The sequence below is a fragment of the Miscanthus floridulus genome, chromosome 3 (assembly GCF_019320115.1).
Source record: "Miscanthus floridulus cultivar M001 chromosome 3, ASM1932011v1, whole genome shotgun sequence".
NCBI lineage: Eukaryota > Viridiplantae > Streptophyta > Magnoliopsida > Poales > Poaceae > Miscanthus > Miscanthus floridulus.
In genome coordinates this window covers 59,938,321-59,963,796 of record NC_089582.1, presented here as the reverse complement: position 1 = coordinate 59,963,796, position 25,476 = coordinate 59,938,321, and the positions used below count along the sequence as shown (strand labels likewise).

Here is a 25,476-nt window from a genome sequence, read left to right as displayed (position 1 = left end):
CTTAAGCATAACTTGATAATACTTGAGAATAAAAGCTTACCTATTAAAAATGCTAACTGCAGTAAACCAGAGTCTATCCTTTTTGAGCTTCATAACCTCATGTTAGCTTGCTAAGTACGGAATGTACTTACACTTGTTTATTTTCTTTACTTGGATAAAAATCCCGGATGGATAACAGATGACAACGGGTATGAAGATTTCTCGGAGGATTATTAGGCTTGAGGTCAACCAGTTGACCTTCCCTGTGATGAAGCCCACGAGAGTTTATTATCTTTTTATCTTTCCGCTCTGATGTATAAGACTAAGTTTTATTATAACTCTGATGTATGAGACACCGTGATGATACTTTATGTAATTTATCAGCTTGTGTGTGTGATTGATTCCTGTGCACACACGAGTTTTGTACATTCAATTTTATCCTTAAAATTGGGTGTGACACTGCTCCTCAGTACACACATATGGGGATATCAAGGTGAACCCATCATTCAAAGAATCCAACACGCCTTTTGTTTATTGATTGATAATGAAGCATTCAGCATAAGAACAGTATATGCACCTGAAGAGATCGAACTTGCTTCAACAAAGCTTCAGAACATGCCATGAGGTTACCCTTGGTCTTATGCCATCTTGCATACAAACCCCATACGTCCGCATTGCTGCCTCCACTTCGCACAATCTGCAAACACAAGCAAGATATTAACTGCAATCTGGTATCTAGTATAAGATGAAATACAATCCAGAGAGGTTGGTAACCTGCTGAAGGATATCACCAATAATATCTAACAATTGATTGGATTGTCTTGTCTCTTTATTTGCATCATCTGATGCTTCGTGAGTATCAACAAAATTTGGAGATTGTTCTTCAAGTGTTGTCATCACCTTGTCCAATATACCAACATTAAAGCGCTTGTTTGAAGATAAATTCAATACAGTTTTCAAAGCTTCAAGTGTCTGCAGAGGGAACTTAATATTATTTGAAGATTCATTTTGCAAAAAAAAAAAGGGGGGGGGGGGGGGGGGGGGTGTTCGACATTATCTACTGCATATGTTCAAGGAACAGTAGCACCTTCGAACTAAATGCATGAGTAAAATAGTGAACAAAACCACTGATAACAAAATGTCCTGTGAAAGCAGAAATATCAAGTCAATTTCTCGAAAGACATACTTACCAGTCGAATATTCCCTGTGTCCAAAGCAACTTTACTGTAATTTTCCCAGATTTCCCAGCTATTCCTCCTACAAATAATATATTGTTAATTTATAAATTCTATTACTGGACTTTATGGACATCAAGTGGAACATACTTGAACTTTACAGCTTCCCTAAATGCTTGGACTGCTGCTTGGCTTTTCCCTCTAATCATGTGCCTACATAATTAGCTACATTAAAGGTCGATACAAGATAAAAAATGATAGCACAAACAAACATCATCAATAAATCACCCGACCATTACATTGCTCACATGAGCTCTGTACAGCATAACTTCTATACCATGTGATCTATTTTGTCTTTTTTTTATGGAACAATAACGATTGTTCTAAAAGGCTAATAAACCAACAGACTGGCAAGTACTAACAACCAATGAGTGCTTGATAAGAGTAACACAAGGCTCGACTCAATGTACACAAATTTCCACGAAATAATTTTTGAAAGATAGACCATGATGCACAACAGCATAATACCACAGAGAGAAATGCTAAAACCAATATATTCTACAGAGCAGATTGAATTGACAAGGTAAAACAGCAAGATCAAAATAAAATAGAAAATATCAACAGCGCAAATGAGAGAAACAAAAAAAAGGGCATACCCAGTGCAGAGAGCTCCCGCTCTGTGCGGGGTCTGGGGAAGGGTGTCAGTGGCAAGCCTTACCCTCGCCTGTGCAATGCGAGGAGACCGCGACTCGAAACACACGAGGAAAAATTTAATGACATGGTAAATCAGGGCACATAACACCTTGTCAAGCATAAATGCTAATGACATTGCACATCAGGCCAAACCATCAGCATCCTAATACAAACAAGGAACAAGTATAGAAAGTGATATACAGGCAGGCTATGTTGTTCCATGCTTCTCCATTCTCAGGATCTATCTGTACAGCACGACTAAACGCATCCACAGCTTTGTCAAGATCCTTGTCCTGTATGAACACATAAACAGTCAATCTATTTGACAACATATATTCTAAGGAAGCAACAAAGCTGATAAGTAAAGGTAATAGAAGCAAGCGGGAACATAAAGGCAAAATCATGTTGCCACAACCAAATTTAAGGTAACAAAGCATTGCCATGCCAAAGCATGACATGATAGTTGACTCCACACTCAAGTTGTCATGCCAACAGCCCAACACATGACATGATATTTGTCCAATATTTTAAATACTGTGAAAACACGATATTTCCCGCCTATGATATGATAAATTGACAATTAGTTGATGTTAAGGTATAATAGTCAAGGGTATTAGTGTAATCTCCTAGTCTAGGGTTTTCCTCTCGTGTCTCTCATGTACTCTATATATAGTTTCCATTGGGCCTCAATATAATCATCCAGTTCAGTCTCTCTTTATCCGTAACAGTTGAAACTTGAAAGCATATTTTTAGGAGCCTAAAGCCATAATGGGAAAACCTTAAAAAGAACCTTGCCTTAACTTCCACAAGGCAGCAGTCTGATCTCTAGTTCCATATTGCCAGAAATGCAAAACAGTAAGTTGCAAATAAGTAGTGATCCATAACAATGAAGAAAATAGCAAGACAGTCTTATTCAAATAATTATACAAAACTTCCGTTCTAAGAAATGTCACTACTACATATGCAGAATAAAATATCCATACATACTTTCTCTTTGCAAAAGAATTTGAAAATTCGTAAAATTACCTTCCATGCAGCTGTGCCATATGCAAACCAGCCATCTGGAATCAAAGAGTTCAACGACAATGCAGATTCCCTATTCAAAGTTCAAAAGCAAGAGATTTTGCAAGTTATTGACAATGAATCAACGATAAACAACATTTTTGCTTAAGATAGTCTTATACCACAGGATTTTGGATGTATGGAAGTCATTCCTGTTGTACGCACTGCGAGCCAGAGAACGCTACATGAAAAAGTAAGACGCTGTGAGAACGGTTCCACAATAGAAAAGAGAAACTGCACAATTGGATGTCATTGATGGCCCAAACAGCAAGGGAAAGCAATGATGTTGCATTGCTTCATTCATGACTAACCTACTTTATCTCAATGTCACTCAGCACCTCACGTTTACAATTAAGCCTATCAACTACTTTTACTTTAGGCTTCAACACAAGATAAACTGTCTCATTCTTCAACATGAGACAACTTAACTGTTAACTGTTAAGCAAGTGCGTAGGGTGGCACAGCATGAGGAAACACAGTTGGCACATGACCAGAGTGTATCCAGATCCAATGTAAGTTACGGAACTTTGAGTGTGTGTGTGTGTGTGTGTGTGGAAAACATGATTGGAACTTCTTTAAACTTGCACATATCCAACTTTATTAAGATAATACGAACCTTTGAAGTTTCAAGTACGAGGTTTAGATGAAACTCAAATATTAAGAAAAGAAGGGGCAAAAGATGTTGCAAACTCAAACCCACAAACACTAAATCACAAAAAAAAAAAGGAACACCCTTTGATAAATAGAAAAGGCTTGGATGAAACTCCATGAAAAATAAATGTTCTTCTTTACTACAAGTTGACTTCTGCACTCTCTGGAAACTAGAAGTTTTCTTGTGAGCCTAAATCAGATTCATCAACAAATCTAATTTATTCCTCCAAGCACAACCAGAAAACAAAATAGCACCTAATTCGAATATGTAGGTTCAACTGCACTTCAAAGCAGATAGATGTTTGTGGACCACAGATTGTACAAAATCGGTTTTTTTTAACGGACGATTGTACAAAATCGTTACAACATATCACTTATCAAAGTGCTTTATAACTCCACATCCTTTTCTGGTAACTCCAGTATCATATTTATGGTAATCTCAGTAAGGCTTATGCTTCTCCCAACAGCTCTTATGGATTTGAAGTGACAGAGGCTGAGCCTAAAGATTAATTAGATTAGACACTAAGAGGCCATTCACTTTAAAACAAATATAAAACCTGTCTTGAAGCTTTAAAGTTTCATCAAGACATGTGGAAACATGCTCAAATCAGAACATGTTTGAAACTCTCTCAACCTTGGTCTGAAAACTTTGGTGCTAGGTGAATGAGCTATCCTATTGTCATTAATACCATTTCCTAATCCAATTCCTATATACAACGATCTGCCACAAACAAGATGATCAAGGAAACTGAAAAGAATTAACATCAACTTTACCATAGCTCGGGCTGATTTACTATTTGATACTTCCAATGCCTTTTTATAATGATCGTCATTATTTGTAACATCACCAAGTGAACACCTAAATGAGAGTCTCTCATCAGATAGCAAAATGCAAGGAAACAAAAAGTAAACATGAGGTAGAACATGATCATTCCAAACAATAAACGCTAGAAGTTGGTAAATCACTCAGCAATCCTTTATTTGTATTTGTTTTGACAATAATCAAGAATTTTTAACTGTTCTATCTACAGACTTTATGATATTGTCTTCAGTATATTTCAGTTCTTATACTAGACAGGACAATTACTAGGGAGATACCTGAAAAGGTAAAAACTGAAATGATATTTTGTGCATCTAAGATTTAATTTCTTTTGGAGAGAGATTGTGAAGAACAATCTTTAGGGTCGTATTCTGACATCACTCTTTACAATAGTATTTATCTATTGTCTTGAAAGGGTGGGACTATTCAATCTGACAGTCGTATACCACGTTAACGGGAGAGCAGTCATGCATTCAATCTGCATGCCATAAGGGGAGTCACAGTCGGAGGAAACTGAGAAAAAAAAAGGAGAGAGAAGCTTCGGTGACGAATACTTCTGGAAAACGAGATTTTGCTCATACCACTTAAAACTTTTGGACAGGACTATAAGGCAAGAAATAATTGCTTAAGAAGATGACAGAGAATTTGTAACATTTATTCAAAAATGCAAAATAGTCCCAAGATACTCACCATAACCTTGGGTCATTTGGTGTAACAGAAAGTCGAGCATTTATTAGACTAACTGCATCAGCCACTTTACCTAATAATCTGCCAAATAACAGAACTTCAGTGTATGTTACGGCAAAAGATTCAACTGAATGTAGGACGGTTCTATTTCAAGTTGAAATGCATACCGATAACAATATATTAAATTGTCCCACAATTCAAGATCTTTAAATATATTCAGTGCTTCTCCAACTATGCCACAACTGATCAAAAGTTCGCCATATTCTCTTGAGTAGTAAAACAAGTCCAAGTCACATTAGTGTTCCAGAAAGGAAGAACAAAGAAGCTTATATATATTACTGCATACTTCCTCAATGCGGGAAGAGTTGGCATATGAACCGCAAAAACCATTTTAACTCTTTGTGGGGCAGAAGGGAATTCTTTGCCAATATCTTCAACCTAATAATATACATTGAATTTGTATATTAGGTGCGATATACATTGAAAAAACAAAGCTTCTCAATCAAACCTAAAATGAAGTGTTTAAAGTACAACACTGGCAAAAGTCTGGAAAAAAACAGGCCAGTTGCTCAGGCCTATCCAGTCAAGTTGGACCTAAAAAGATATTGATAGCAGCAGCTCACAAGTAATGTAAAGATCTCAGTATAACCAACTTCACTTCTGATCTGTGAACATTGGAGGGGGGAAAGTCTACTTAACTATGTATTCTCAAGTCTCAACCACAATGGTCAATTATCAGCATGATTTCAGAGAGGGGGGAGGGAGACGGAGAGGAGAGGGGGAGTTAGGGGGGGACGAGGGGGGTAGAGGGAGACGGAGAGGAGGGATGGATGGAGGAGAGAGAGAACAAAGGGGAAATGGAACTGGAGGAACAAATATTCATTAGAATTGAAATTATTTTGCATTCAAATTTTTCAACAGATATGGTTCTGCCATGAAACTGTTAGATGAAGAATGTAACTGTAAGTTTAGAGCATCATGGTTAGGAATTTAGGAACTAGAAAGTTACCCAAAAATAGATAACAAATAACCTAAATCAACAGATTAGTTAATCCCGGAACAAGTGCAGGTAGCAACCAACCTATTAGTGCAATTTTAGGGTCTTAGGGAACCAATGAAAACCAGGAAGCAACTGAAATAATATACCCACATACAATTTTGGTCTTGTACGAAAGCAAAGTGTTAGTCATCCAAACAATAAAATAAACAAAGTAAATGGAACAATGGCATAGATAAATATCAAAGGCCTGATGAGTTGCAAACATGCAAATACTCTAGTGATCGGGAAGCCAAAAATATAGGCAAACTGCAACCATAATGAAAAAGATACTGTCTACCTGAAACCTGAATGAACACCCATATATATACATTGTGATTATTTGAACCTTTGAACAAAGATTATACAATCTGATAGGTGATTCATCCCTTACCAAATTCTCCATCATTAGTAGTGCCCGCTGCTTTGTCCGACTGCGAGTCGACTCCCATCTAACACGCAGTATATCGCACAAACTCCTGATCTGAAATAAGAAAAAAATATATATACTTCTCTGATATTCACCAAGCTATCCTTATTATATTTTCACAGACGCAGGGAAAACTTGAGTAAACGATAGTGAATTATCCAAATATTGTTTGAGCACAGAAACGAGATCTCCATAACAGAAATAAGGTTGGAGTCAAAATTGTGGAATGACATCCCATGCATAGGTTGTGGGCCAACACATGAGATTAACAATCAGAGTAGACATTGAAGGATAAAAAGGTTTGCACAATGTTAAGAAAAAAAGAGTGAGCCTCAAGCAGCCAAGCAACCGAATCTTGATTTTTATGTTTTTGTGTTAGAACAAGAAATGGTGCCACACATGTTTCCACCAGAGCAATATAGTGCAATCAGAATCATACCACAAAGTAAGATTCCTCCTGAGAATCGATTGACTCTATGTATGGTGCCATCTCCCACCCTGCATATAAAACCAAAAAACTTACACATGATGATAACATAAACAATCATTTGGGAAGTATATACTAAAATCCAGTTACACACCCAGCATGAAAAAAATACTGTAGTACTTCAAAAAATTGTATCCTCTCCAAAAAGACAAGGTCAGTTGTTTGAATAATGGTCTTGTCCATAAATGTTAGGCTTATTTCACCTTCCAATGCAAAAGATGTGCTGTCTCCTACGTACTGTTAAGGTATAATAGTCAGGGGTATTATTGTAATCTCCTATGTATTGTTAACGAACACTAATCTATCACTTCGCATCCTCATATGCATGCATTCAACATTGTAAGAGACACGAATTAGGGTAGTCCAGTAATCTTTTATGCATTCTTGGTTCATGTGCTAAGATAAGACCTACTTCATACTTTTGTCTGAGGGAGTATGCAATATTAAGTAAAAAGAAATGGTCCGCATACAAATAAAAACTGAAATGGCATGTCAAACTATGACATAGCTTGATTTTCAATGCCATCTACTAAACAAACTTTTTTTCATTTGGAATCTGAAATTCCTCCATGCAAAAAAAAATGTCTGTCACTTTTAATTCAGAATTTTCAATGCCTTCACATGATCAGAATAAACTAAACGCTATTACTAAAGGAGCTACTTTATTCTCCATGCATATATGTGAAAAACAACTAAACCAGAACTCTCATTTAAAATAATTTAGAAAGTATGACAATTGAAGCCATCTTTGTCACCCAGAACTCTATTTGCAAACAAGATTGTGATGCCAAATAAACTTCTTTGCATGCTTAAAACAGGAGGGGGGAAATCACAAGTGTCCACAGGGAATGAAAACAGACATACCAGACATTTCATCACTACGACTCCTCCGGCTCACATGCAAGCATTGTGCAAGTACAGCAGCCTGCTGTATAGCCGATAGTGATATTTTTGCAGTGTGGTTTGTTGTATCTTCACTGGCAGAATTACTCCCATCATGCACCAGTCTGGGCATTCTTAGTATGTCACAGAATTCATCGCCTTCAACAGGATCGAAGCTCCTTGCATTTTTTAAAGCTGCATTGTCATTCTGAGCTACTGTGGGTTCTGTCACTTGTCCTTCATCAGAGCCCGATTTATTGGTCTTCGCTACAAGCACCATTTGAGACTTTGCATCCACCTATAACAATAGCTGGATCGCTTCATTTTTCAAGAACAGATGTTCACTCTTTATAACAATAGATAGAAAGGTCAAACGCTATTGTTACTCCTCCATTTTGACATGCGAGTCCATTTCCTTAGGCCCTGTCATCTGACTAAGTATGTCTATTTCAGGAAACAGATGGTGTAGTTATTCAAATACATCCTTTCTCTACTCTACTTCAATGCTGTAAAAGAGGTTTGCAGTATGCCACTGCAGTATCTGTAGTAAAAATGCAAATAATATTTGTCCGACTTAGAATCTTCCTAGCTTGTGTGCACGGTAAGCTTGGATTTGGTGAAAAGGAGAAACTAAAAGGTACTGCCTCCCCAAATTATAAGATGTTTTGCTATTCTAGATACATAGTTTTTTGCTATGCACTTAGATACATGCTATGTCTACATACATAGTAAAAGCAATGTATCTAGAAAAGCCAAAATGTCATAATTTGAAACGGAGTATGTTTCTTTTAGTATGTTTTGCGAAACAAAGTGATGTATCTATCAATCAAACTAAGAGGACATGGTATACAAAACATAAAGAAAAAAGATCAGAGTGCAGTATAATTCACCTGGTGTATTGTTCGAAAACCAAGGATTCCTGTAAGGGAGAGGTGCAGACCACATGCTTCTTGTGCGCTATTGAGATGCAACCTACCCAAACACCCAGACAAGATCGTAAGTATATGTTCATAAATGGCTATCAGTTTTCCAATCCTATGCAGTTTGAATACATATTGGCTGAATGCCCAAGGATATGTTTATGGTTGCTGACTTGCTGTGCCATGCTGTGCTGCACTGCACAGGTTACCAAGCTTACTATGATTTTTCAGTTACAGATCCTAAAATGATGCTTCCAATCAGTGGCAGAGGATAGTTAAAGGCCAAAAGGGGTCATGCCTGCCAACACATCCACCCCAAAAAAAAAAGGGTGCAGATTCCTTTAGAATTGTAGAATTTAAATTTGATGATATTTTCAGATTACAACTACTGGCCCCTCCTACTCCTAGAATCTACTGGAACCTCCTTCAGTGCTTCCAACAACTGCATGGGAAGAAGTTAGAAACAAACAACCGATCACAGTGACAAGCGGAGCCTAAGATGTTATAATTCTGAGAAACAGTTTACAATAATATATACAGCATTTCTTATCAAATGTTTATATTATTTTGGCAATCCTGAGTAATAGGATTCCTGTAAATTTAGTAGTGTGACTTTGAGCAAAGAACAAATATTATGAGGAAACTTAAAGCTCTCAAACTGAGAGTGACAAAAAGACCTTGAAGCATCAACACGACCATATTTGTATTCCACAATTCCAGCCTCTAAGAAAGCAGCTGAAACAAAATAAGAGCCTTCTCCATCAGACAATAAATAATCCCAGTAGGTAGAAACCTTTTCCAGTTCACCAAAATGGTCCAACATCTTATTCTTGTACACTTGCACTTGATCAAACAAAGACGATGATAAGTCATCCAAGATGTTCTGCTGGAACATTGATATTCTAAACAACCACCATGGCACACTGCAGCAATCAGAGAGATCCAGACTCTGTAGGCTGGTAAACAAAAGCTTTGCAAAGACAATGAACTGCAAAAGAATAAGATAGAAACTCAAAATACTGTAAATACAAAACCAGGAAGACATTTTGTGTCTGCTAAATTTGGCAATGAATAAACAGAATCAGACGCTTTGTCGCCACCTATGGTACTAAAAGGCTCAATACAAATCAAAGCTTTTGATCACAGAACTTGGCTTGACGTAAACACAAATACAGCCAATTGCAAGACTGCTACACTAGACACAAATAAAATACGAGTCCTATGGAGTATTGGCACAAGCTAAGGGCCTGTGTCTATAAATATGTTAAAAACATAACAAAAAAACTCTATGATGCACTTTACAATTTATACCTCTTACATTAGTAATGTAGAGAAGTTAGAATGATCAGCACTCCATACGGATTCAAATATGTTTGGTGGAGGAATTTGTTGTTGTAGATGCAATGATTTTGTGGTCCTCCATAAAGAAATGTCTAAGACAGATAAATGTCAACATATGGCATAGATGGCCTGTATCTTTAAAAACGTTGTGTTGTCGCCAATCTCTCATTTTAAGCTTTGATAATGTATGTGCCAAAAATTGACAAACTTGCACTGATCAGGCTACAGGCTGGCATAGTTCGCATGACTAACCCTTAGTACCCAAGATGATGTAACATATGCTCAACAAAAATACTATATGTGTATATCACACCCACATAAACTTCAGCTACTATAACTTTGCCATTTCCCAAAGCTCAAAACCCGCCATCCAAGTCTTTCATCGATGACATGTTATTTCAAAACATAGATTAACTGATTATGCAAAGGCCATAGGGGAGGTGTGAATGAATTGAACAAAAAATAACAGAACGTCACTTTAACCAACAATTAAATTCCAAGACATAAATAGAGAAAATAAATGAGCCAACCTCAACACACATACCTGCAAGAGTGAAAATTTCCCATGAACATGAGAACCAAAAGAAGCTAAATTGTCAGAAGCCCAGGCATCCCATATGTCTCCAAGATTGCTATAGCATCTTTCATCTAAAGATGAAATCCAGAAAGGAAAAGTGGGAAACTTCCTTGGAGGCCTAAAAACATTTTGAAAAGCAAATATATATAAAAAAACAGTACCTCCCTAAAAATCCAACAGGGTAAAATTAACATGAAAAGATAAATCAGATTTGGTAGAGTCATGTCATTTGTAATAATAGAATCATGTATTACAGCTAGATATGACATCAGAGTATCAGACAGAATACAATGTACTATATCATCATATAGAAACACCAGCTCGTCCTTTCTATAGAAACACCAGCCCATCCCTTCATTTTATAAATTGTTTTTTCTACAGTATACAAACAATTTGCTTTACAAAAAAAAAGAAATTCTCAGAAATCAAGTCAATTACAGCTCAAACAGTATTACTAGACAATGAAACTGCAGATGTTCCCATAAACGAAACAATAGAGCACATCTGCAGATCAAACTCTGCTGCATGCATCTATTTATGCTTCCATGACACCCTCTGGCAATACTTCCTGTGGGGAAGCTATCTCCAGCAAGAAGCCACAAACAGTCCCCGAAATATTTATTCCCTGACTCCAAATGCAGGTCGTTTTAGACTTTTGTACAAGGGTCAAGAAAGTAGATAAAATGACCTCAGTGCCCTTAATGCATACTTTCGCTGATGATGTAGTGTTAGTGGACGAAAGCCAGGCGGGAATAAATAGGAAACTAGAGTTATGGCGGTAGACCCTTGAGTCTAAAGGTTTTAGATTGAGCAGAACTAAAACCGAATACATGAGATATGACTTTGGCGGAGCTGCACAGGAGGAGGGAGATGTGAGTTTGGAAGGTCAAGTAGTTCCTAAGAAGGATACCTTTCGGTATCTGGGATCGATGCTACAGAGGGATGGAGATATTGATGCGGACGTTAGCCATAGAATCAAAGCAGGGTGGATAAAGTGGCGACAAGCTTCTAGCATTCTCTATGACAAGAGAGTACCACAAAAGCTAAAAGGCAAGTTTTATAGAGCGGCGATTAGACCGGCTATATTGTATGGAGCATAATGTTGGCCTACAAAGATTCGACATGTTCAACAACTAAGTGTTGCAGAAATGCGTATGTTGCGATGGATTTGTGGTTACACAAGAATGGACCGAGTTCGGAACGATGATATACGTGATCGCCTAGGGATAGCATCAATTGAAGAAAAGCTTGTCCAACATCGGTTGAGGTGGTTTGGCCATGTCCAAAGAAGACATCCAGAGGCACCAGTGCATTGTGGAGTCCTAAGCCAAGCTAATAATATGAGGAGACGTAGAGGAAGACCGAAATTGACATGGAGGGAGGCAATAAAAAGAGATTTGAATGCTTGGGATATACCTAGAGATCTATGTTTGAATGAGTATTTGGATAGCAGCTATTGAAGTGCCTGAACCGTGACTTGGGGCTCTTTGTGGGTTTCCACTCTAGTCTACCCCAACTTGCTTGGGACTGAAAGGCTATGTTGTTGTTGTTGTTGTTGTTGTAAGCAGGAGCAAAGAGGGAAGAAAAGGATAAAAGATGCATATAAGTTCTAGGATGACTTATATTTAGTGAAAATTAAGTACTCCCTCCGTTCCAAATTACAAGTCGCTTTGACTTTTTGATACATAGATTTTGTTATATCTAAATACATAGTAAAATTGATGTACCCAAAAAGTCAAAGCGACTTATAATTTGGAACCTAAAACAACCTAAATATAGAAATGGAGGTAGTATGTAACCACATTGCATTCCCTCACCAAGTCAACATAGCTCCCTAGTCCCTCAACTACATCCATCTGACTAACATGTACAAGGAGTATACCACATGCTAGCAATCAAGAGTATTCCCATTTTTGTTTCCTATAAGTCAACATTCAGGAGAAAGTTCAATAATCTCGATATCTTACTTGGCAAACTCCAACGATATTCTACTATGCCACATTTTAGAACTATGTGAAATTAGCAATTTTGAAAGTGCCTTTAAAACCTGTGATCCAATTTACAGAAGGTTAATTCTAGAGGCTAAATGGAACTAGCCCATCACATTATGTTGGACCAATGCTTAAAACTATACCCTCAGTCTAGTATATATGCAAGCTGTAATTGATCAAAAGGATCCCCAGATATTAAAAATCTAACGTTTCTTCCACTAAGTTGTTTGCCAAACTAAGCGCACACAGTGAGCCATGGCTTTCCCTAATCATATAGTAAAATAGAAAAAATAAAGAGAGACAAAACCCAGAAACTAACTCACCCAGTCATGTTCTGTTGCGTGAACGCGAGCAGCGCGGCCACCCCAGCGGAGAGCACAACCGCGCACCTGCACTCGAACCCCTCTCCCACCGCTCCCCCGTCCCCATCCCCCAGCAGGAACGCCCGAGCGGCGGCACCTAGTTCGGCGTAGAACTGCGCGGCAGAGCCGGGAGGCCCAGAGGAGGCGGAGGCCGGGAGGAGGTGCGGCGCAGCGGCGGCGAGCGCAGCCTCGTAGTCGCCGGCCTCAACGGCGGCGAGCGCGGAGGCGGCGGCGGGGCCGAGCGGATGCGCAGGGGGAGGGGAAGCGGGTGGGGGCGGGGTCGAGGGCGGGGCGGGGAGGGTGCAGCGGAGGAGGCGGAGCTCGGCCTCGCGGAGGAAGCCGGGGCGCATGGCGGCGAACGCGGAGCGGGAAGAAGAATTGAGAAGACTGCGTCCGACGCCCGTTATGGCGGCGGGCGGCGGTGAGGTTTGTTATTAGGGTTTTAATATTTTAATTTTATTGTATCAGGGCTGGTTTCCGACCCACCTCAACTCATGTATATTAAAATGAATATACGCGAATCTAAACAAACCTGACATGGATAACAGCAGGTCCGCCCACGAGTTCCTAACTTTCAACCACAAGCATCAGATTTCGTACCTGGTTTCGGCTATATTCAACAGAGATTAAATAATAAAATCACAGTAATATGAAATAATAAATTTATAGTTAAATGTAACGTAAATATGTCAATCTTACATAGCCAAACATACAGTAGCTCACAAGCCGCAATAGGGCATAGAATCATAATTCAGACATTCATGCTCATACAAATAAAACAAAACTTACACAATAATTGAAGTAACAAGTTAATAGCTTACACAATCACTTTATTTAACTATCCATAAAAACTATCATATTTATAGTTCGACATTTTATTAATGTCCTATGCCTTAAGTAAATCTTACTTAAGGACTTGTTCAAATTCGATGGCCTAAGGACTTCTTAGAGCTTCTCCGGTGGCCAAAAGAAAAGTGACTCATCATCTTACGTGGCTTGGCTTGAGTCGGCTCAACTGCTAGAGGAGACCGATTCACGGAGGAGACAGAGAGGAGTAGACTCAACATCTTGCATTGATTCATTAGACGTAAACAACTATAAAAGATTGTTTGCTGCTTTGCGAGAGACGCCATCTACATGGAGTTGCACAAGATTGATGAGTTGATGTGGGCCGACTGGAGAACAGTGAACCGGTTTGAGAAGCGATTCCTGCACATGCACGACAGCTTTTTTAGATCATGATCGACTCACCGCTGGCGATGCCCTTAGTTTACTCTAGCATAAGAAACTTAGGTGGTAAGGTGCTGGACTGTTTAGTGTTTAGAGTAAAGCACATGGCCGATTCTCGAACTTGTGGAGTGTGTCGGTGTTTCGGATCATCGGCTAGTAAATTTTTAGTTTGTACATCTGGTCCGGATGGTGTGCTCGGATAACACAAGGATTATACTGGTTCGTGCAGAACGTCCTTACGTTCAGTCTGTTGTTGCTCGTGTTACGGACACTGTCTGTAGTAGGGGTTACAGATGGGCGAGAGAGGGAGCGGATCCCAGGTCTCTAGTGGAAAGATTGAAAAGTGCTGAGAGTTTGTTCAGCTGCTCAGCCATGTACTCGTGCCTATCTCCCTTTGTGTTGCGTTGTGTTCCCCTTTTATAGAAGAAGAGAAAGATGCAGGTTACATCAGAAAAAGAGAAGAGAGAGAGAAAGAGGGAGAAAATCGAGGAGAAGAAGCCCTCTGGGACCACCGTATCCTTCTTCTCCATGCGGGTCCCGTCGACGCTGTAGATGGTGGCTGGGACGGCTCCACGTCGGGCTCCTGTTCACCACTGATGCTATGCCTCGATATCGTCAGCCGGTCGTGGCGTTCCATCCCATCCCGGTGGACGGCGTTGTAACACCTCTGGTGTTATGGCCTTGCTAATCACCGAGATTATGGCCTGAGAAATAGATCTAGTAATATAGTGAGTTCGTTTATTTAGCGTAAAGAGGTGTTGATGAAAACTCCTAACAAAAAGAATAGAATGAGTTATGTTAATTGTTGGCATGAAAACAATTTCTATGAATATCGACCCATTTATAACTGGAGTACAGTGTAGAAATAAAGATTTGAGGGCGAGTTACATAGCTGGGCATGCAATTTTAAATCTTGAAGAATAATAATGTCAGCTAGTATTTTTGCGAAGCTCGAAAATCAAATTGAAATTAAATCCACTCTTCACGGTTAAGTCGGCAAACAAACGATTTTTAAGTTTAAAGTGCTATCTTTGATAAATTATAGAGTGGAACATACTTAAATAGTGCTTTAATATTTTGTTCCTACCAGTTAGTACGAAGTATGGACTAGATCATGACATGTTGTCTAGTTGAAATTGATGAAGTTCCGACCTTTTTAAAAATTCAATCATAAGTGCTAATGGTTGTTTAGTTTTTAAGTCTGTAACGATAATCGACAATGCCATTTCGACATTTAAATTCCAATAAAAATGATTAAGCAATTTTTATATGTTGGAGCACTATTGGTTGCCCTAAGGTGAGCACTCGAGAATGGTGTAGGTTATAGTCGTGTTGAGTGTCACGTGGGCCTCAGAAAAATTTACCTAAGTTCATTAGAACGCGCTGCGAGCTCTGTGTCAACGCTCTATCGCGAACCGGAACTTCGAGGACGAACTCATCTTGGCACGCATGTATCTTCCTCTCGGGTGGCCCTTTTGTTGTGTGGATTGTTCCGTTAGATAGCTGATAAGATCAACTTTAGAGTCGTGGAATTAGTTGAACCTCACTCATGATCGTCAGCAATTTTTGTGTCGCTTTAAAAAGCATGCTCGTCACCGTTCGACCGCTGGCTCTGTAGGTGCGGGCACCACGTGCACGCTATCGTGGCTGACCGTTCCTGGCTAGGGTCGTGCCATGGTTAGCCTTGGGGGCTGACGATCGCTCGTCGGGCTGGGGGTGGCCTGGGTCACCTCCACGAGTCGCTGCACTGATGGGTTGTCACGGCGTGGCCGTCGTGAGCGCAATGGTGGTCCATAATGTTGTCGCGCAGTTGCCGGAGCGACATGGCGCCCATCTGACCGCTCGAACCACCTACCTAGCCAAGAACCTAGATATCGCGGGTGTTTGCCGCATCGCGACACCACGCCGCTGCATGCGCATGGCCACGCGCGGGCACGCCTTAATGGCTCTGTCCGGTCATGGGCCACCGCGCCAATGTCCGCAGTATTAACGCGTGGCCATGGCACCTCGGCTCAGTTCGGCGTCCTTGTAGCAAGGCCTCATAAGCAATTAGTGGTTTCAACCATGCAAGTCCCCTTAGATGTCCTCCCTCGCGTCAATTTGGAGTCCGGATCACCGTGGCCATGTCGCCGCCGTGACCGGAAGTGGGGAAGAAAGGTAGGGGCGAAGCGATAGCAGTTTATTTGATTGTGCCCACAAGCTCGCCCTGACTTCCTTGTGTCGGTGCTCGCCCTTGGCAGTCGAGGGATCCACCGGAGGGGGGAAGCTGACGCGGCCACGCCGCCATGGAGCCATGCCGTCTCCACCGCGTGCACATGGCCGGACCTGCTCGAGCTACCCCCGCTCCCACCATCACTGCTGACTGGCTCGGGGTAATCCATTGTTGCTCTCACGTCTTTCAGTTGTCTTTGTCATCGCTCTTACTCGTCGAAGTAGCCCCGCGCGCCACCATGCAGTGTACTGTTTCAACGGCCACCGTGGTCGGCTGACTACAGCGTTCCTTCGGTTTCCAACCGCCACCCAGCGTAGCCGTTTTTGTCTAGGAGCGTGATCCACCCCCTGGGTGGGTCTATGCGAGCCCTAGAGGGCCGGCGTGACCGGGCCATGCCGGCCGGAACTGCTCCGTCGCGCGTGGGCACGTCGAGGGCTATCCCATTACAAAGGTAGGATGTTTCCAAAGACCCCGTGCAAAAGCTGAGTCTCTAGGAATAGTGCCAAGTAGTGTAACCTAATTATATAGTAGTGCGGGTCCATTTCTGCAAAACTGCCACGCGCGCACGGGCTCCTCTGTTTGGGCCGTTGCTAGGCCAGCCGCAGCACGCGCGCCGAGTTCGTGCTGGGCTGTTGGGCCGAATAGGTGGCTGTCGGCCCTTCTTCTTTTCCAAAGCATTTTTTCATTTCATTGCTAGTGCAAACTTGTAAATTCAAAATAAAACCTCACAGGAATCCAAAAATTGTGAAACTTATTTTGTTAGGTTCCTAAAATCATGATCTATCTTCTTGTGTATTTTATTCACATAGTTTCTATCGATGTAGAAAGTGACCAACATGTAAATATTTGTAGTTTTCCTATACATTGTGATCGGAGGTGGCCTAGCACTCAATGACATAAGGTTTATACTGGTTCAAGCAACGTGCCCTACGTCCAGTTTGAGTCAGTCAGTGACTTTATTCCTGGGCCCAGGTGCTTGAAGTTTGTTGTGGGGTTACAAACGGATGGAAGAAAGATGGGGGGGTATGAGAGGTCTAGTCAGACTCTAGTCTAAAGGGCAAAGAGTGACAGGAGCCCCGTTATGTGCTAAGTGTTCGAGCGTGTGCTTGTGGTTTAAACCTAGTGGTTCTATTGTTGTGTACTAGTGAACTTTTTCAATCTCTTTGTTGGAAGAGAGCTCATCCCCTTTTATAGATGAAGGGGATGGCCTTACAAGTAAGAGGGAGAGAGTACGTAGGCTGCTAAGTCTTGCTGTCCACGCCGCTTGGTATAAGATGATGGTAGACGCCTATAATACTGTTTAATGTCAGATCCATGTGGAAGGTTGCGTCGTCTTCTTCAGGTATGGCAGACGTCGATGCCTGCCATACTGTTGACACCTAGAGGCATGCAAGGGGTTTCACCATGTTCGCATGGTAGGTAAATGACGGTGCCCACAACACTGTTGATGCCTCAGAGGCACATAGGAGAGCCTTACCGTATTTGTTTGGTATGGGAGTTGATGGTGCCCACAACACTGTAGGGGAAAATGTCGGCGCCTACAACACTGCTTCATTACTGTTATGCCAAGGAGGTCGTAGGGTAGTGTCCTGTAGGTGTACAGGGTATGGTCCTTGGTATTACGGTTGACTTGAGTGCCCTGCCTTACTTTCTCCATCCATTTCTTGGTTTTTACCGAGCGGGCGTCCCCGGTCGGTCAGTCCCAGTCGACTCTAATTGCGCTAGTCGAAGAGGAGCTGTAAGCAGGGTTTCAGCGCATTCCCGGTCGGAGAAGTGGGTTAGAGTTGGAAGTGGTGTTTTGGCTAGGCCTTTCAGTCGAAAAGGCCATCCGGAGGTGGGCCAGTGTTGGAAGCGAGCACTGTTCTTCCTTCGTGAGGCCTTCCGGTCGGAGAGGCGGGCCAGAGTCGGAAGTGGGCTCCGTTCGTCCTCGGCTAGGCCTTTTGGTCGGAGATTGGTTTGTCCTTTTGGCTTGTCGATCAGGTGTTTGGGCCAGCCCAAGAGTTGCGCGTCATTCGCAACGTTGTCTGCTGGGCCGAGCCTTTGCTGGGAAGCTAGTCCATGAGGGACCCTAGGTTTACGAACCCGACAGGAGCCCCCAAACCCCCGGGCAATTCGGGTAGAATCGTCTAGGGGATTTTTGTCTTGATGGCGGGTGTAGTCCCCGAGCCCCCGAGCAATTTGGGTAGAATTGTCTAGGGGATTTTTCGTATTGCTAGCAGGGGAAGTTTTATTTTGATGGCAGGTGTGCGTGAGCACATCCGTGGGTGTAGCCCCCAAGCCCCCGGGTGATTTGGGCAGGATCGCCTAGGGGTTTCTATCAGTGGGCGTGTGTGCGTGCATTTTAGTCGAGAGAGAGTCATCAACCAAGGTGTTGTGCGTAGCCTGAGGCGGTTTTAGGGATTGGGCGAGATGAAGCTCGCGGATCCTAGCGTCAGTGCAGCCCGCACAGCTGAGGTAGTTAGTTTAGGGATCGAGCGAGACAGAGCTCGTGAATCCTGGCATCGGTGCAGCCCACGTAGCCGAGGCAGTTAGTTTAGGGATCGGGCGAGACAGAGCTTGCGGATCCTGGCGTTGGTGCAGCCCATGCAGCCGAGGCAGTTAGTTTAGGGATCAGGCGAGACGGAGCTCACAGATCCTAGCGTCGGTGCAGCCCACGCAGCCGAGGTAGTTAGTTTAGGGATCAGGCGAGATGGAGCTTGCGGATCCTGGTGTCGGTGTAGCCCGCGTAGCTAAGGCAGTTAGTTTAGGGATCGGGCGAGATAGAGCTCATGGATCCTAGCGTTGGTGCAGCCCACGTAGCCGAGGCAATTAGTTTAGGGATCGGGCGAGACGAAGCTCACAGATCTTGGCGTTGGTGCAGCCTGCACAGCCGAGGCAGTTAGTTTAGGGATCGGACGAGACGAAGCTCGTGGATCCTAGCGTCGGTGCAGCCCACGCAGCCGATGTAGTTAGTTTAGGGATCGGGCGAGACAGAGCTTGCGGATCCTAGCATTGGTGCAGCCCACATAGCCAAGGCTTTTTTTGGGTGTCTTGAGCCCCTATGCCCCATTGGGCTTGGTAGGGGCCAATTTGAGTTTTGTGCGTTATCCTGTCCTTGGTTTCTCACAACTGGAGGGGCTGAGCTAACGTCGCTTGCCTCGATGGCTCAGGCTCGAGTGACATGCTCGGTGAGCTCGCTAACAGGTATGATCGAGTGAAATCTGGGTCCATCATTCGTGATGGGGTCGGCATAGTCCTCTTGTGACATTCCACTACTCCTTAACCTACAACCTGGCAGATGCCTAGGTTGTTTCGGAGACCGACCCGGGTGGCCTGCTGGCCTCCCCTTGATAGAGATTCTATAAGTTTAGCAAAGGTTTAGGATCGAACGAGAAGGTTGTGATGACGCTGTCTGCTTCGAGGTAGACTGGGCGAGGGCCGCATGGGGCTCATCTGCTTTTTCTCCCCTTTTGGCTCTGTTTGACGTGAGGCAGCCTCGAGCCCTTTGTGGGCCGGCCTTTGAACCCCGGTCGGTTGTTGCTCATGTTGAATGAGGCAACTGCCGCTTCGTGACGCAACACAGAGCGTTGTGGTGCATTTGACTACATATGCAATGCTTTAGCCCCCGAGCCTCTAGGTGATTTGGGTAGAATCATCTGGGAGGCGCGGGTGCATGGAATGAATGTGTGTATGGATGTGTGAATGATTATATAAAGAAATGGTGGGGGTTTGGTAATGTTACCTTGATGACTCGAGTGATGGGGTTTGAAGAGCTCCAATCAGAAATGTCTGATCGGGATCCATGCTTGTTGTTCATGACTAAGTCAGCATGGCCCACATGGGGCGTCCCTTTGCTCCTAACCTGTCTCTCAGCATTTTCCTGAGCCATTCGATTGACTTAGGAAGCCTGATGGTCTCTCTTAGGTAGAGATCCCGTAGTTGGGCCTTTCCAAGTCTTGCCTGGGAAGGCGGAGGGCCGCCTGCGCGTGGTGGTGCTTTGTTTCTTGCCCCCAGTCATGTGGTAGTGGTGGGCCATACCTAGGCCATGTCTCATCTGACCAGGTGCCATTCCATCAGGCGGGGTGCATCCCATCGGTCAGGTTGTGTCCCGTCATTTCCCATCTGCATTGAATGGGGAAAGGGAGAGGGTTTCTCACCCCAATCCTTTCGCCTTTCCTTAGCTGCTTCGCCTTTTCTTTAAATAGGGGAAGGGAGAAGGAAAAGAGAACTCATAGACTCATTCGTGATTCTAGAGCATGATGTTGAGTTGGAGGTCCCCCAATGTAGATGAGATGGTGCTGGCCGTCTTCGCTGAGAAGGGGCTAGTTCCGCTGAAGGAGGTGGCGCACTAGAGGGTGCCGTACATCGCTGGCTTCATCACCATCTATGAGGTTTTTGTCAGGATGGTGCCATATGTGGACTCCTTCTAGTGAGTGTTCTTCGGACGAGCCTTGTCAGAGAGGAAGATGCTCGGGACTATGCCAGTGGGAGGTTTCACCCTTACAGCTGCTTTGGTTAGCCATTTCATAAAGTTTGATGAGATATCTTCTAGCCATAGCGGCCATACCTCGGCAGGCAGTGTCCCTGCCTAGGAGCTGCCTCGACTGCATGAGAAGGTCAGGAGCTCCATGCTCTTCTGCTAAGCATCTATGGGTGCGATGCCCTTGAGGTACCCATTGCGCTCGCCAAAGTCGAGGGAGCAGAACTAGGTAGGGTCCTTAAGGTACCCATTGTGCTGGCCGAAGTCGAGGGAGCAGAACTGGGCGAGGCCCTTGCGATGGTGGTTATGTTCGGCGGCATGTGCCATGTCCTCTCCTTTGGCATCAGCTGACGCCACCGAGTGGCCACAATAGTATTTAGAGTAGAAGTAGTCAGCAAATGTAATCGTTAAGTTCATGGGGGAGCCCCCATGTGAATAGTTTTTGTATCAATGAATACATCAGTTTTGTTTTTGTGATGGAATCACTATTCGTTCCTTGTTTTTTATCCTAGCGTAGCTTTGTTTTTATCCTTTCTTTTTCGCACCTGCCCATTCGTTCCATAGGCTATAGCTTTTAAGAACCTGGGCATGGCTACTCGTAACCATAGGTCATGGCGGGGTGCGTTTGGTTGGGAGTAAGAGCAAAGTCACATAGGGTAATCAAAGGAATGGAATGCGCTTTCGTTCGGGGACAAAGTTTTTACCATATGATAGTGAAAAAGAGAGGTAGTATTTAGTATTGTACCCTCATGGAGCCCCCGAGCGACCCAGGCTGAAAGTGTTTGGGCTAGGGTGCTTTGCAGGAGCAAGTGTTGAATAAAAGCGGTAAGACTGAATTTAGGGGAAAACGGTGTAGCTATTCAATGTTCCAAGTGTTGGTGAGAACGTTGCTGTTGTCATCCTTCAATCGGTAGGTGCCCGGTCAGATCACCTCGGTCACCGTATAGGGTCCTTCCCATGGCGGAGAGAGTTTGTGTTTTTCCTTCGTTGATTGGGTCCTCCGGAGCACGAGATCAATGACTTCGATGATCCTCCCCCTGATCTTTCTTTCGTGGTACCTATGGAGAGTTTGCTAGTAGCGAGCGGAGCAGATGATGGTTGTCTTGTGGGCCTCCTCGAGGAGGTCGACCGTGTCTTGCTGAGCCTCCATGGCTCGGTCGCGGTTGAAAGCCTTCACTCTTGGGGCACTATAGTCGAGGTCAGAGGGCAGCACTGCTTCAGCTCCGTAGGCTAGGAAGAAGGGTGTGAACCCTATGGATCGGTTTGGGGTCGTTCTCAGGCTCCATAGGATCACTAGAACCTCTACAACTGAAAGCTCTAGTTTGGTTTTGGTTAATTGATGAAACCCTAAGTGCTAACCTAGTTTATCAAAAGTGATTATGAGATAGGTAGCACTAGTCCAAGTGGTGGAGCAAATGAAGATAGTGACATGATGATGGTGGTGCCATGGTAATGATCAAGTGCTTGGACTTGAAAAGAAGAAAGAGAAAAACAAAAGGCTCAAGGTAAAGGTATAAATGGTAAGAGCCATTTTGTTTCAGTGATCAAGACACTTAGTGAGTGTGATCACATTTAGGTTCGATAGCCATACTATTAAGAGGGGTAAAACTCGTATCGAAATGTGGTTATCAAAGTGCCACTAGATGCTCTAATTCATTGCATATGCATTTAGGATCTAGTGGAGTGCTAACACCCTTGAAAATGTTTGTAAAATTATGCTAACACACATGTGCACAAGGTGATACACTTGGTGGTTGGCACATTTGAGCAAGGGTTAACTTCACCGGTGGAGTGTCTGCCCATAGAGTACAGACAGTTTGACGGTGCCACCGACACCCTATATAGAAAAGACGGAGGTCACTATAAGTGACCAGATGCTGGTCTTGGTTGGACCAATGCGTCCGGTCAGTGGCAGCAGAGGGCACGTTGTTTCGGTCTCATAACTGGATGCTAGCGTGAAAACTGACTGGACACTTAGGGCCTGAGTCCGGTCAGTCAGATGTATAATGATGTTGAGTGACTGGACGCTGGGTGTGTCCGATCGAGCATGACCGGATGCATCCGGTCGTGATTTTTTGCTTCTGGATGCTTACTGGAAATGACCGAACACTGAGGTCCAGTGTCCGGTCACTTCACAGTAGCACGTCCGATCATTACTTAACCATTAGGATCGAGTGCTCAGTATTTAAAGAGAAGGGACACATGGCGTGCATCGCACGACCGGACGCTAGGGTCATGCGTCCGGTTGATATGACCGAAGCGCCCGGTCGCCCCGTGTTCAGTGCAATGAGTAGCCTAACAACTTTATTTCATGGGGGGCTTCTATTTAAGCCCTATGGCTGGCTCAAGCTCACTCTCTTAGCCATTTGCATTAACATAGCAACCTTGTGAGCTTAGGCAAAGCCCTCCCACTCATCTCCATCATTAATTCATCATCTTTGTGAGATTAGGAGAGAATCCAAGTGCATTGCTTGAGTGATTGCATCTAGAGGCACTTGGTGTTCGTGTTTTTGCTACGGGATTCACTTGTTGCTCTTGGTGGTTGCCACCACGTAGACGGCTTGGAGCAGCAGAGGAGGATTGGCATGAGTTGGTGATTGTTCGTGGCCATCTCCGGTGATTGTGAGGGGATTTGTACCTTCCCCAGTGGAGTGTCGAAAGGTAACTCTAGTGGATTGCTCATGTCATTGAGTTACCTCACTTGTGGGTAGGTTCTTGCAGTGTTCAATTGTGTGGATGAGGTTCGTGCAACACCTCTTAGCCGCTGAACCACCAAGTGTTGGTCAACACAACAGGGATGTAGCGTGTTGGCAAGCATGTGAACCTCGGGAGAAAATAGGTTGTCCCTTGCCCCTTGGCATTCTCCTAATGATTGATAAAGTATTCATCTCATAATTGGTTCACTCCTCTACGTGGCGGTATTATCACCTCACTTATTTACATTCCCGCAAACTAGCTATATCAAGCTCTTTAGTGTAGCTAGATTTGAGGGCTTGCTTTGTGAATTAAGTTTATCTAGTGGAGCTCTTTAGTGTAGCAATTGTGAGAGCTCTTAGTGAGTAGTGACCTAGTGGATTGTGTGCCTAGTGATCATAACAACTAGAATTATTGGATAGGTGGCTTGCAACCCTTGTAGAGCTAGAGCAATTTTGTATTTCGCTATTTGTTATACTAATCAAATTACTCTAGTTGATTTGTAGATTTTAAATAGTCTATTCACCCCCCTCTAGTCATATTAGGACCTTTCAGCAACCCATTGCCTAACGTACTTGTTGAGTCAGTTGAAGATGCGTGGCTTAAGTCCTTGGAGGACCATGCCATTGGCACGCTCGACCTGACTATTAGTATGTGGGTGTCCAACCGAGGCCCAGTCGATCCTGATGTTGTATCCATCACTGAAGTCTAGGAACTTCTTCCTAGTGAAGTTAGTCCTGTGGTCAGTGATGATGCAGTTAGGAACGCTAAACCGGTAGATGATGTCGAGAAAGAATTTGACCGCCTCTTCCGAGTAGATGTTGGTGATGGGCTTGGCCTCTATCTACTTGGTGAACTTGTCAACTACTATGAGTAGGTGAGTGAAACCACCTGGGCCCTTTTGAGGGGTCCTACCATGTCGAGGCCCCAGACCACAAATGGCTAGGTGATGGGGATGGTTTGAAGCTCCTGTGCCAGCAAATGAGTTTGCCGAGCATAGAATTGGCATCCCTCACACCTGTGGATGACCTCCTCTACATCTCATAGTGTGGTGGGCCAGTAAAAACCTTGGTGAAAAGCTTTTCTGACCAGCAACCTCGGGGCCACATGATCTTCGTAGATCTCAGTATGGACCTCTAGGAGGAGCTACTTCCCTTGGTTGGTGGGGATTCACTTCATGAGCACCCCCGATGGACTTTGTTTATAGAGTTCATCACCGAGAGTGATGAAGGTCTTGGCGCATCGAGCGATCCATTGGGCTTTAGTCCTTTTGGGCGGGAGAACCTCCTCGAGGAGGTAGGCGAGTAGCGGCGCTCGCCAGTCGGTTTGATCGAGTGCCAATATGGCGACGTCAGCGGGTGACATTATCATAGAGGTACTATGGTCAGAGCCCCTGAGTGTTGGCTTGGCATCGGGGTCGGAGCCCCCAGGCGCTGGCTTGGCATTGGGGTGTGTCTGGATTAGACCTTCTAGGATGCAAGCGGATGGCTCGTGGAGATCATTGATGAAGATCCCGCTCGGAGACAGATCTCACCTGGCGGCCAATTTTGCGAGAAAATCAGCGGCATCATTGTCCTTTCGGGGGACATGATGCAGGTTGATCCCCTAGAATTTGTCCTTGAGTTTGTGCACCTCCTGGTAGTATGCCACCATGAGGGGGCTTTTGCAGGAGGACTCCTTCATGACTTGGTCAATGACCAATTCCGAGTCACCATGGACGTAGAGTCATGTAGCGCCGAGCTCGATGGCGATGCGCAGCCCATTGATGAGGGCCTCATATTCTGTGGC

The 25,476-nt window shown here is 43.6% G+C and overlaps 1 protein-coding gene across 8 annotated transcripts in view; it reads right to left on the bottom strand.

The window, feature by feature from the left end:
• Nucleotides 1-13,527, bottom strand: part of LOC136541714 (uncharacterized) — a 28,872-nt gene extending 15,345 nt beyond the window's left edge. For 3 of the 8 annotated variants that reach the window (XR_010780444.1, XR_010780445.1, XR_010780443.1), the window contains exons 1-18: nt 13,055-13,526; nt 10,708-10,858; nt 9,500-9,810; nt 8,793-8,874; nt 7,885-8,200; nt 6,973-7,031; nt 6,498-6,587; nt 5,414-5,505; nt 5,235-5,333; nt 5,071-5,148; nt 4,335-4,419; nt 3,032-3,090; nt 2,874-2,943; nt 2,049-2,140; nt 1,305-1,367; nt 1,170-1,236; nt 754-951; nt 557-676 (exon numbers count right to left, since the gene is read on the bottom strand). Coding sequence is in view for 5 of the 8 variants with exons in the window: in XM_066533756.1 (XP_066389853.1) it covers nt 557-676; nt 754-951; nt 1,170-1,236; nt 1,305-1,367; nt 2,049-2,140; nt 2,874-2,943; nt 3,032-3,090; nt 4,335-4,419; nt 5,071-5,148; nt 5,235-5,333; nt 5,414-5,505; nt 6,498-6,587; nt 6,973-7,031; nt 7,885-8,200; nt 8,793-8,874; nt 9,500-9,810; nt 10,708-10,858; nt 13,055-13,443 (2,421 nt within the window). In the remaining 3 variants the exon portion in view is untranslated. Of the gene's footprint in view, nt 1-556; nt 677-753; nt 952-1,169; nt 1,237-1,304; nt 1,368-2,048; nt 2,141-2,873; nt 2,944-3,031; nt 3,091-4,334; nt 4,420-5,070; nt 5,149-5,234; nt 5,334-5,413; nt 5,506-6,497; nt 6,588-6,972; nt 7,032-7,884; nt 8,201-8,792; nt 8,875-9,499; nt 9,811-10,707; nt 10,859-13,054 lie in introns of all 8 variants that reach the window. The other 5 variants (XM_066533756.1, XM_066533758.1, XM_066533755.1 and 2 more) reach the window with 4 other exon arrangements.
• Nucleotides 13,528-25,476: the final 11,949 nt, after the last annotated feature.